General features: G+C 37.0%; 2 protein-coding genes across 2 annotated transcripts; both read right to left on the bottom strand.

Moving 5' to 3' along the window:
- On the bottom strand, positions 4,222–4,641 carry LOC107637071 (extensin-like). The gene has a single exon (XM_016340523.1). The coding sequence runs from the start codon at positions 4,639–4,641 to the stop codon at positions 4,222–4,224; it is 420 nt and encodes a 139-aa protein (XP_016196009.1).
- LOC107637070 (extensin-like) lies at positions 6,416–6,835 on the bottom strand. The gene has a single exon (XM_016340521.1). It carries the CDS (start codon positions 6,833–6,835, stop codon positions 6,416–6,418), a length of 420 nt encoding a protein of 139 aa, XP_016196007.1.

The raw sequence follows: 12,870 nt of genomic DNA, 5'->3' as shown, positions 1-12,870 counted from the left end.
GTCAGGCTGGACAGCTTAGCAATTTCTCCAACTTCTTGTATTCCTTCCACTTTTGCATGCTTCCTTTCCATCCTCTGAGCCATTCCTGCCCTATAAACTCTGAAATCACTTAACACACATATCACGACATCTAATGGTAATAAGAGAGGATTAAACATAGGGAACTTAAGGCCAAAGAAGCATGTTTTCAATCAAAGCAGACATATGTCGACTGTACGGAAGGACCACCGCCACTATGTCCAACCTCCGCAGACAGCTCCATTACTTGCTCCACCATGATTCTCCCATGGATGTCGAACATCACTCGCACATGCTCGTCCCCTTGGAGTCGGAACAGTCAAAATCAGAAGACTCCATTACCCAGGGGGGCCAGTAACCTATACGCCACCCTTCCGATTTCCCTCGCTACTGTACCACCGAGCTTGCTCAGTATCAAACTCTTCAAATCCGACAACGTATTCACACGTTGAGTGCGAAACAATATCGGATCCTCGCACTCAAATGTCACCCCATTGTCGCCATTTCTTATACGGCAATTGGGATACACAAGCACAACTATGTACTGACTGTTACTGGCCATGCCTTGTATTTGTGAGAAATATGATACGAAAAGTTTGTGAAGAATACCAAGGGTTACACATCCTTTTATAGCCGGTGGGCCACAAATCCATGCATCTCGTTTACAGTGTAAACGAGATACATGGCTATCTCGTTCACAGTATAAACAAGATACATGTCTATCTCGTTCACACTATGAACGAGATAAATAACGTGTCATATCTCATTTACACTGTGAAGGTTATGGTAGGCTTAGAGAAAGGGGGGTTGAATCTATGCCTTTCTTTTAAGTTACTGAAATGACCCCTTTAAAATAAACTTTGAATTCTGAATCTGTTTGAACTCAGCAGCGAAAATTTATGAGACAATTTATTTTTGTCTCATGAATATCAAAAAACAGAACATTGCAAAGAAGAGAGAAGCTAACACCAGCATGTATCCTGGTTCGGTTGTCTTGTGCAATGCAACCTACATCCAGTCTCCTCCACAATAATGGAGGAATTTCCACTATAGTTAGAAGTATTACATACACCAATTCCACAGGATTGACATAATCCTTTCACACTCAAGTTTTAACCTAACTTGACATTGGCTATGCTAATACCTAACTCTTCACTCTTAGTGCTAACCCAACTAAGAAAAGGATACCTCACATGTACAAGATACAAGACACAGACATACCTAAAGAAATCTGAAATTAACTCTAGGCTTTTTTCTCTAGTGTATCTCTCAGCCTCTTTCCACTCATGGCTTTTACTTGAGCTCTCTCAATATGCCTTTTCACTCAAGAAATTAGAGAAAGATAAACATTGAAAAGTAAAATACAATCTATAATAACATGAAGGAGATTGACTTCATTAACAACCTCTTTGCTATGTGATAAACCAGATTTGCATGTCTCTGATTCAGTTTTTCATTTTTGGCGGAATGCTTCTTTGAAAGAAAGCACTGTCCAAGTAGAGGAACTTCTTCAGAGAGCTTCTTCACAGAACAAATCCTCAATATTTTGGGTTATCTCTCCTTACTTCTGAATAAACAGAAAATCTTTTTTTATCTCCTTGCATGTTGCTGGGTTCTTCTTCCTAGGTCAACTTCTTGAGCAGTGTGCTTCACCAACCCACCATCTCACCTTTTTCTCATTAATTCTCAGAGTAGAAAATTTGCTTCTGACCTTCTCTTGTTGACCGAAAGCCATAAAACAGCAACCACAAAAGTCTTCTAATGGTAAATCGAATCTGAGCCATTGATAAGCTACTTGGTCCCCAAGAATCACTTGTGACCGTAAATACACAGCAGATTAGGGCAGAAATCAACTTTCCCTTGTATGCCATTTTTGGACTTGCAGAGAGTTGGGAAGAAGAGAAGAAGGCAGTTTGCATGTAATAAGAATTCGTTTACCTTTAACCTGTGCTTAAGCTTGATATGGTTTGATTTTGTTGATTTGTCCTCAACCCTTCTTGTCTAATCTTCTCTTTCTTTCTTCTTCTGTGAGTAGCTTAGGGAAGAAGCTCTCTCTTCTCACTTTTTTTTATTTCTGACCAAATCACAGAAGTGAACGTTGCTTTTGGTGTGAGAGCAATTTGGAGCGATTTGCTACTAATGGGATTGGATCGGATATCCATAAGGCAACCCATTTGGTTTCTTTGGCTTTGTTTCCTTTTGGGCTTCGTTTGTGTCATCAGCCCACCAGCCTTGCTATTTTATTTTCATTCCATTTGGGCTGTTAAATTGAATTTTGGTCTGCAACATTTAATAAATATATAATTAGTAACATACAATTATTAATAATCAACACTAATTATTTATTTTACCCAAAAATAATGTTTGTCATCATTAATTAATTTAGTTAATTTCTTAACTCAACAATCTCCCCCTTGATGACAAACATAATTAAGCAATAACCAAAAGGAATTGTATTTTAGTAAATTTAGAAAAATAACTTCCCTTTGATTAATGTTTCTTGCTTTGGTGTTGCTCCCCCTTTCTTTTTCAAGAGTAGCTCCCCCTAGATTTATACTTTCCTCTTTGTTCCTGTTTTACATTGTACTTATAGAGAACACAATAAATAGCTATACACGTTTATCTTGACTAAAGGAGTTTAAGCAAACAACACCACCAAATCAGCCCCAACACAAAACATATCATGTCAACCAAAGCTTAAGTATCAAGATTAATCAAGGGCAAACCGACAACATATAAAAGCATGTTCCAATAGGCATGTCACTACATTTCCTGCAGTAGCTCAGTACCAATGTATGTTCAAAACTATCAGCCACTTTAGTAAAAAATTCGCAATTAAGATTCAAAAATCAACATTCAGCAGGCTATTACTCCCCCTTTTGTCATCAAGGGAGGATAAGAAGCAAGATCAACAAAAACATCACCTTAAAACCTGCAGGAAGGTGTTAGAATACATTTCAAAATACTTAAATAAGTTAAAAGTAACTGCAGCAGTTGTTAAGGTATTACAATCATCCAGAAATAACAAACATAAGTTCCAGAGTAGCAAAATGAATAGAATTCATGAGACAAAAAGAGCAGACAGCAGTAGCTTCATGAAATAAGCCTAGGCATCCAAACCATTTCCCTCCGAATCAACTTCCTCTTCAACATCAGTGGCAGGATCTTCATCTTGGTTAAGATTATCAATGAACTTCAGAAATACAGCCACTCTATCCCTTGATTTTCGGAGGAAGTTCTCATGTTTGCTGGCTAGCTTTCTTTGCTCTTTGCTCATAGCACTCATGTGGTTAGATTGGGAGACAAACTCCTGAACAACATCCTTGACAACATTTAGCAGAGCAGATTTTTGGCCAGTAGAGATGGAGGTACCCTCGGTGGAAAGAGGAGGAGATTCATCAGGAATGAACTCTTCATCGTCATCATCTAGAACCACTCTCTTAGATCGAGTATGTCTTTTTTGCTGTTTCACTGCACCACCTCCCTTTAGATATGAATGTCTATTTTCATAATCCTCATTAGTCAAGTCAACACCAAAATGCTCAAATATGCAAGTTAGAAACATGCCATAAGGAAGTGCTTTGTCTTTTTCACTCCTAACAGAGTCAAACATGTATCTAACCATCAAATATGCAAATGAAATTTCTGTTTTGGTGAGAAGGGAATATAAAATAAGAGTGTCAGTGTAGGAAACCCTTTGATATAAACCACTTTGAGGAAGAATGATGTGGTTGACGATTCTGTGCAACTGAGCACGTTCATATCCTAGGGCTTTGTGAGTGGGTGTAATGCCATCAATTAAGGAGACATGTTCACAAATATTAGCCAAAGCATCATTATAAGAAACACCAACTCCTTCATCCCACTTAACAGAAACATAAGCACAAGGCCCAACATCAGTATATTTCAAAGCTTCACTGATAGTTTCGTTATTTAACACTATGTCTCGGCCCTTTACATATGAGTGAACAGTTCCTTCATGATATGTCATGTTGGCATAAAACTCTTTGACCAAAAGAGGATAAACTGGCTTTTTGATGTTAAAAAGGTGATTCTAGTCTAAAAATTCTAAATTTTCAACAAATGGAAAACTTTTCTTTTTCAAGTTTGGCAGATCAGCAAGAAAAGAGGGGCATAGGATACGGTACCTAATAACGCCTTCATAAAAGTCATTGTTCATGGCAGACCTAAATCTAAAAGGATTTAGTTGGAATGTGATGTCATGAAGTGGGATTTATGAGCAAAAGGATCAATGTCAGGTTCTCTAACAGATTTAAGGGGAACTCGAGTTTTACCTCGCTGAGAACGTAATGGAACAGACCTCGACTTAGGTTGATGGGGCTCAGAGGCAGGTTCAGGCGCTGCTGGTCTTTTCCCTTTTGAAGAACTCGGCTTTGATGATCCAGACCTTGAAGAAGGTTCCTTTGGAGGAGGAGTTGGCTTGGCTGAAAATGGAACCCTAGATGGGTTTTTAGTGCGTGCCATAGGATCAGTCTGAGGAGGTGAGGTAGGAGGAGAAGGAGAGGGAGTAAAGGTTCGGTCTTGGGAGCAAGTTGAAGATTTTATGGGAAGCTTGTAAACTTTTTCACGAGGAGGCCTTTTAGCAATGGTTTTCTTTCTCATTTGGTTGGTTTTTTATTTTTGAGGGAAGAGAAGCAGTAAAGATAGTGGGAAGAAACTGAAAGGTTTGGGGAGGAGTTATGGAGGGAAGAAAAGGAGTATTGGTAACCGTACCCAAAAGAAAGTTTCTCGAACCATGTAACTGCATCACCTCTTGATATGACTTGAAAAGACTTGACATCACAAAAGAGAAAGATTTGATTTTATTTTAAAATAAAAGGAATTCAGTTCAGAATTTAAAAAATCTTTATTTGACTTAAAGTTAAAATAAAATTAAAAGAAAACCTTTTTGGACAAAAAACTGAAACACACACGCCAACAAAAACAAAGACAAAAATATCATGTAACATTCATATTGGGCCTAGAAGATGGTTAGATTTAAGGAAACACAATGGACCATTCCAGATCTAATATTTGAGGTTGGCCTAGATTAATTTTCACATGCAACAAGCCCAGAACACGTTGATTGAAGGGAACGTTCTTCACCTGCCCAGAATTGTCTCATACCTGTTTATGAGACAAAAACTCCAACAAACACATCAGCAACTTTCAAACAAAGAATCATAACTTAAAATTTCTAGGCTAGTCCTAAGCATGCAGAACCTGTCCTCAGGAAGTGGTTTTGTGAAAATATCTGCTAATTACTCCTCCGATTTAACAAATTGAATGCTAATATCCCCCTTTTGGACATGTTCTCTTATTGAGTGAAATTTCACTTCAATATGTTTAGTCCTAGAGTGCAAAACTGAATTTTTAGAAATATTAATGGCACTCATGTTATCACACAGCAAGGGAATATTTTCAGCATTTAATTTGTAATCAGCAAGCTGTGTTTTTAACCACATAAGTTGAAAACAACAAGAAGAAGCAGCTATATACTTAGCCTCTGCAGTGGATAAAGCCACTGTTGGCAGAGCAGATTTTTGGCCAGTAGAGATGGAGGTACCCTCGGTGGAAAGAGGAGGAGATTCATCAGGAATGAACTCTTCATCGTCATCATCTAGAACCACTCTCTTAGATCGAGTATGTCTTTTTTGCTGTTTCACTGCACCACCTCCCTTTAGATATGAATGTCTATTTTCATAATCCTCATTAGTCAAGTCAACACCAAAATGCTCAAATATGCAAGTTAGAAACATGCCATAAGGAAGTGCTTTGTCTTTTTCACTCCTAACAGAGTCAAACATGTATCTAACCATCAAATATGCAAATGAAATTTCTGTTTTGGTGAGAAGGGAATATAAAATAAGAGTGTCAGTGTAGGAAACCCTTTGATATAAACCACTTTGAGGAAGAATGATGTGGTTGACGATTCTGTGCAACTGAGCACGTTCATATCCTAGGGCTTTGTGAGTGGGTGTAATGCCATCAATTAAGGAGACATGTTCACAAATATTAGCCAAAGCATCATTATAAGAAACACCAACTCCTTCATCCCACTTAACAGAAACATAAGCACAAGGCCCAACATCAGTATATTTCAAAGCTTCACTGATAGTTTCGTTATTTAACACTATGTCTCGGCCCTTTACATATGAGTGAACAGTTCCTTCATGATATGTCATGTTGGCATAAAACTCTTTGACCAAAAGAGGATAAACTGGCTTTTTGATGTTAAAAAGGTGATTCTAGTCTAAAAATTCTAAATTTTCAACAAATGGAAAACTTTTCTTTTTCAAGTTTGGCAGATCAGCAAGAAAAGAGGGGCATAGGATACGGTACCTAATAACGCCTTCATAAAAGTCATTGTTCATGGCAGACCTAAATCTAAAAGGATTTAGTTGGAATGTGATGTCATGAAGTGGGATTTATGAGCAAAAGGATCAATGTCAGGTTCTCTAACAGATTTAAGGGGAACTCGAGTTTTACCTCGCTGAGAACGTAATGGAACAGACCTCGACTTAGGTTGATGGGGCTCAGAGGCAGGTTCAGGCGCTGCTGGTCTTTTCCCTTTTGAAGAACTCGGCTTTGATGATCCAGACCTTGAAGAAGGTTCCTTTGGAGGAGGAGTTGGCTTGGCTGAAAATGGAACCCTAGATGGGTTTTTAGTGCGTGCCATAGGATCAGTCTGAGGAGGTGAGGTAGGAGGAGAAGGAGAGGGAGTAAAGGTTCGGTCTTGGGAGCAAGTTGAAGATTTTATGGGAAGCTTGTAAACTTTTTCACGAGGAGGCCTTTTAGCAATGGTTTTCTTTCTCATTTGGTTGGTTTTTTATTTTTGAGGGAAGAGAAGCAGTAAAGATAGTGGGAAGAAACTGAAAGGTTTGGGGAGGAGTTATGGAGGGAAGAAAAGGAGTATTGGTAACCGTACCCAAAAGAAAGTTTCTCGAACCATGTAACTGCATCACCTCTTGATATGACTTGAAAAGACTTGACATCACAAAAGAGAAAGATTTGATTTTATTTTAAAATAAAAGGAATTCAGTTCAGAATTTAAAAAATCTTTATTTGACTTAAAGTTAAAATAAAATTAAAAGAAAACCTTTTTGGACAAAAAACTGAAACACACACGCCAACAAAAACAAAGACAAAAATATCATGTAACATTCATATTGGGCCTAGAAGATGGTTAGATTTAAGGAAACACAATGGACCATTCCAGATCTAATATTTGAGGTTGGCCTAGATTAATTTTCACATGCAACAAGCCCAGAACACGTTGATTGAAGGGAACGTTCTTCACCTGCCCAGAATTGTCTCATACCTGTTTATGAGACAAAAACTCCAACAAACACATCAGCAACTTTCAAACAAAGAATCATAACTTAAAATTTCTAGGCTAGTCCTAAGCATGCAGAACCTGTCCTCAGGAAGTGGTTTTGTGAAAATATCTGCTAATTACTCCTCCGATTTAACAAATTGAATGCTAATATCCCCCTTTTGGACATGTTCTCTTATTGAGTGAAATTTCACTTCAATATGTTTAGTCCTAGAGTGCAAAACTGAATTTTTAGAAATATTAATGGCACTCATGTTATCACACAGCAAGGGAATATTTTCAGCATTTAATTTGTAATCAGCAAGCTGTGTTTTTAACCACATAAGTTGAAAACAACAAGAAGAAGCAGCTATATACTTAGCCTCTGCAGTGGATAAAGCCACTGTTGGCTGCTTCTTACTTGACCAAACATTCAAGGACTTCCCAAGGAAATAACATAAGCCTGATGTGCTTCTCCTATCAACTCTATTACTGACAAAATCTGCATCACAATAACCAACTGCAGAAAAATCATTATTCTTAGGATACCAAAGACCAAAATTGGATGTGCCATGAACATATCTAATGATCCTCTTAACTGCAGAAAGATGTGACTCTTTTGGTTTGGATTGGAACCTTGAACACAATCCAACACTTTGCACAATATCGAGTCTAGAGGAAGTTAAGTACATAAGAGAACCAATCATTCCTCTATACCTAGTCTCATCCACATCTTTCTCAGTTTCTCCCTTGTCTAATTTTGAATTAGGGTGCATGGGAGTTCCCATAGGTTTGGCATTTTCCATACCAAATTTCTTAACTAATTCCTTGGAATACTTCTCTTGATGAATGAAAATACCTTTTTCAGTTTGTTTAATTTGTAGCCCAAGAAAAAAATTAAGTTCACCCATTATACTCATGTCAAATTCACTTGTCATGAGTTTTCCAAATTCAGTACAAAGGGATTCATTTGCTAATCCAAAAATAATGTCATCAACATATATTTGGACTAAAATGAAGGAATCATTAGAATTTTTTATAAATAGAATTGTGTTTGTGGTGCCTCTTTGAAAACTATTTTTCAAAAGAAAAGAGCTCTAGGAGCTTGTCTTAAACCATAGAGAGCTTTTGATAATTTGAAAACATGGTTAGAATACTCTTTATTTTCAAAACCAAGTGGCTGCTCCACATACACTTCTCTATCTATCACACCATTCAAAAATACACATTTCACATCGATTTGATATAATTTAAAACCACAAAATGCAGCATAAGCTAAGAGAAGTCTTATGGCTTCCATTCGGGCAACATGGGAAACGGATTCATCAAAGTCTATTCCTTCTTCTTAGTCATATCCTTGTGCCACTAGCCTTGCTTTGTTTCTAGCAATGCTGCCATCTTCTCCTAACTTGTTCCGAAATATCCACTTGGTGCCAGTCATTTTCTTTCCACTTGGCCTTGGAACCAAAGTCCACACTTAGTTCTTTTCAAACTCTTGGAGCTCATCTTCCATAGCCTTTATCCAAGAAGGGTCACTAAGGGCTTCCTTGACATTTTGAGGCTCCATTTGAGATAGAAGGACAGTGTTTGTTTCTTCATTTGCCTTTCTTGTTGAAGACTGAGTTCTAACCCCATGAGAAACGTTCCCAATAACAAATTCCTCAGGATAATTCTTCAAGAATTTCCATTCACGAGGTCTGGTGGACTTGGAGGTAGATTCAGATACCAAGGGATTCTGGGTGCTGCTGGCTTCAGGGTTTCCTTCAGATTCATGAGACAAAATGGAATTGTCTCTTGAATTTTCAGCAACTGCAGTTTCTGGTTCAGCTTGAACAGAATTTCCATTTTCATGATTTTACACAGTTTCATCTTCCTTTTGAGCTTGATTGCCTACATCACAGTCTTCCAAAATACTTTACACCATGTTAGTATCACAAAATGTAACATGTATGGACTCCTCAATAATCCTAGCATCTTGATGATAAATTCTATATGCTTTACTAGTTGTGGAATATCCTACAAACAAACACTCATACGCCTTTGGATCAAATTTACCCAAATTGTCCTTATTATTTAAAACAAAACATTTGCATCCAAAGATGTGCAAGTATTCTAAGTTTGGTGGGTAACCTTTCCAAAGTTCATAAGGGATTTTCTTGAAAAATTTTCTTATGATTGTTCTATTCAAAATGTGGCAAGCTGTGTTAACCACTTCAGCCCAAAGGAATTTTGGAACATTACTCTCACAAAGCATAGCTCTTGTAATTTCTTGTATGTTTCTATTTCTTCTCTCCACAACACCATTTTGTTGGGGTGTTCTTGGACAAGAGAAGTTGTAAGATATTCCAAATTCCTCACAAAAGGATTCAAATAAATTGTTTTCAAATTCAGTTCCATGGTCACTTCTTATAGATGAAATCTTTAAATCCTTTTCATTTTGAATTTTCTTGAAAACAGGTTCAAATGCTGAAAAGGCTTTATTTTTGTGTGCAAGAAATAAAATCCAACCAAACCTAGTATAGTCATCCACAATCACTAAACCATAATGTTTACCACCTAGGCTTTGAGTTCTTGTTGGACCAAATAAATCAATGTGTAGCAACTCAAGTGGTCTTTTTAGTAGAGATGTCTTCCTTTGGTTTAAAAGAACTTTTTGTTTGTTTTTCATTTGGCAAGCATCACAAGTGATGTCTTTGTCAAACTTTATCAAGGGAAGACCTCTTACTAATTCTTTCTTTACAAGTTTGTTTATTTGAAACATACTTGCATGGTCCAATCTCTTGTGCCATAGTCACTTTTCAGATTCTTTAGAATAAAAACAAGCTACATTTTGATCCTTTAGTTCATCAAGGGTAAGTCCATACACATTATTACAACGCTTGGCAACAAAAATCACTTCATTTGTCTTTTCATTTACAACACAACATTTAAGTCTTTTGAAAGTCACTAAATATCCTAAGTCACACAGCTGACTTATACTCAAAAGATTGTACTTTAAACCACATACCAAAAATACATCATCAATAAAAGTAGATTGTTCATTACCTACTTTTCCAACTGCAAAAATTTTACCTTTACCATCATCTCCAAAGGTCACAAAACCTCCATCATACTTGTTTAGTTTGATGAAGTAAGTTGACCTTCCAGTCATGTGCCTTGAGCATCCACTATCCAAGTACCACATATCCTTTTTGTTCTTGGATGCTAGGCAAATCTGCATGAAAAGCTTCAAGTAACCTTAGGTATCCAAATTAATTTGGATCCTTTGAAGTTAATCCATCTTGGTTACCCAAGTGCATTGAAATCACAAACAACATTGTAAATTTTGTTTCCCACAACTCTCTTTTCAATGAAACATTGTGTATAAGAGTGACCAAATTTCTTGTAATTTACACAATAATTTTCTGATGTGTATTGCTAAAATTGAGGTGAGTTATTTTGCTGGAAATAATTAAAGGGCTGAAATTTTTTGGTTTTTGGAAGAGGTGCATTTCTTTTGACAAATTGATTTTTAGTAAAGTTGTTCCTCTTTGTAAGAACTTTTTCACCAGAATTTTTTTTGAACTTTTAGGCTTTTCGAATATGAGGTTTTGTTGTAAAATTGTGGTTTCTTGAAAGCAACCTCATTTTTCGAAATGTACCCCAAACCTGGCCTGTTTGAACTAGGTTCGGTTCTTGGTGAAGGCTCAGTTTCACTTGTGTATACTTTATCAAATTTTTCTTCAATTGTTGGAACATATCCAATACCAGATTTGTTTGGTGTGGATTTAGTATTTGATGAAGATGGCACAAATTTCATAGAGGAATCATTGAAAACTGCACTTTCCTTGGCTATATAACCTAAACCAGATTTTTCAAATAATGGTCTTTGGCTTGCAAGTAGTCTGTCCAAGTTACTAGAACTTTGAGCAAATTTTGCTAAGTCACCATTAAATCTTTAATCATATCATTTAATCTTTCGTTTTCAGCAATTAACTCATGAGAAGGATCCACAATGTGCTTTCCTTTTAATTTTTCAAGTTCACATTTTAGAAATCTGTTTTCTTCAATGATATCTAAAGCATATTCAGTTTCCTTCACTTTTTTTTTAAAAATCATTTTCAGCTCTTAACACATCTCTTTCAGATTTGCACTCATTGTACTTGTCTAGAAGTTTTGAGGTGTTTAAAGTAAGATCATCAATAATAGCATGTAAATCATCCATAGACAAGTCAAAGTAATTCACCTCATCAAAATTATTGTTTCCAGCCATGAAACAGTCTTTGTCTTCACCTTCAGAGTCTTCTTCCTCATTGGAGTCGTTCTCGAGATCCTCCTAAACTGCTATAAGCACTCTCTTCTTTTCCTTCTTTCCTTTGTCCTCTTTCTTGATCTTTGGACAGTTTAGCTTGAAGTGTCCAGCCTCCTTGCAATGATGACGCGTCACCTTGCTCAAGTCCATCTTGTGTTCCTTTGAGCTTGAACCCTTGTATTTGCCCTTGTTCTTCATCATTCTTCTAAATCTCCTAGCAAAAAACATAAGCTCATCATCTAAAATACCATCACTAGACTCACTCTCTTTTAGTTCTATTTTTTACTTGAGGGCTATTTCTTTTTTCTTTGAGTCCGGGTTTGTGTGTGTGGTTTCATAGGCAAGGAGTTTTCCTCTCAGCTCATCATAGGTTATAATGCTTAGGTTGTTGCTCTCTGTTAGGACAGTGGTAGTGGTCTTCCATTCTTTTATGAGGCTTCTAAGGAGTTTTCTCACTAGGGTTTGTTCTAAGTAGTTTGTACCCATAGCATCAAGGCTGTTGATTATGATTGAGAATCTCTCAAACGCTTCATCAATGCTTTCTCCATCCTTCATGTTGAACATCTCGTATTCTTTTCGCAGCATATCAATCCTCGTTTCTTTGACCTATTTAGTGCCTTCGTGTATAACCTAGAGTTTTTTCCAGATTTCTTTGGCTGTCTTGCATCTAGACACCTTTTGGTACTCTTCAAAGCTGATAGCACAGTGAAGAAGGTTGATGGCTTTAGCATTCAGCTCTATCTTCTTCTTGTCGTCCTCATTCCATTCAGCTTCTTTTGGAGTCACCACTCCATCAGCACTTGTTTTTGTTGGAATCTTGAGACTGCTCATGACAATCTTTCATATGTTGTAGTCAATGGATTGGATAAAGATCCCCATCCTCTCTTTCTAGAAGGCATAGTTCTTCTCGTTGAAGAAAGGTGGCCGGTTGTTTGACTGGCCTTCAGTGATGGTGTAGGCAACTGTGGTTGTGCCCAAGTTGTTCGCCATTGGATCTTTACTCTAAGCGGTTAAGCTTGATTCTTGAGACCTTAACTCTTGATACCAATTGAAGTTGTGGTAAGCTTAGAGAAGGGGGGTTGAATCTATGCCTTTCTTTTAAGTTACTGAAATAACCCTTTAAAATAAACTTTGAATTCTGAATCTGTTTGAACTCAGCAGCAGAAATTTATGAGACAATTTATTTTTGTCTCATGAATATCAGAAAACAAAACATTGCAGAGAAGAGAGAAGCTAACACCAGCAT

Source organism: Arachis ipaensis, chromosome B04 (assembly GCF_000816755.2).
Source record: "Arachis ipaensis cultivar K30076 chromosome B04, Araip1.1, whole genome shotgun sequence".
Lineage (NCBI taxonomy): Eukaryota > Viridiplantae > Streptophyta > Magnoliopsida > Fabales > Fabaceae > Arachis > Arachis ipaensis.
The sequence above is the reverse complement of the archived record's forward strand: the minus strand, read 5'-3'. Positions and strand labels throughout refer to the sequence as shown.

Bases quoted from the DNA above. Each gene is read 5' to 3' on its own strand.
- LOC107637070 (XM_016340521.1), bottom strand. From the start codon at position 6,835: ATGAGAAAGAAAACCATTGCTAAAAGGCCTCCTCGTGAAAAAGTTTAC.
- LOC107637071 (XM_016340523.1), bottom strand. From the start codon at position 4,641: ATGAGAAAGAAAACCATTGCTAAAAGGCCTCCTCGTGAAAAAGTTTAC.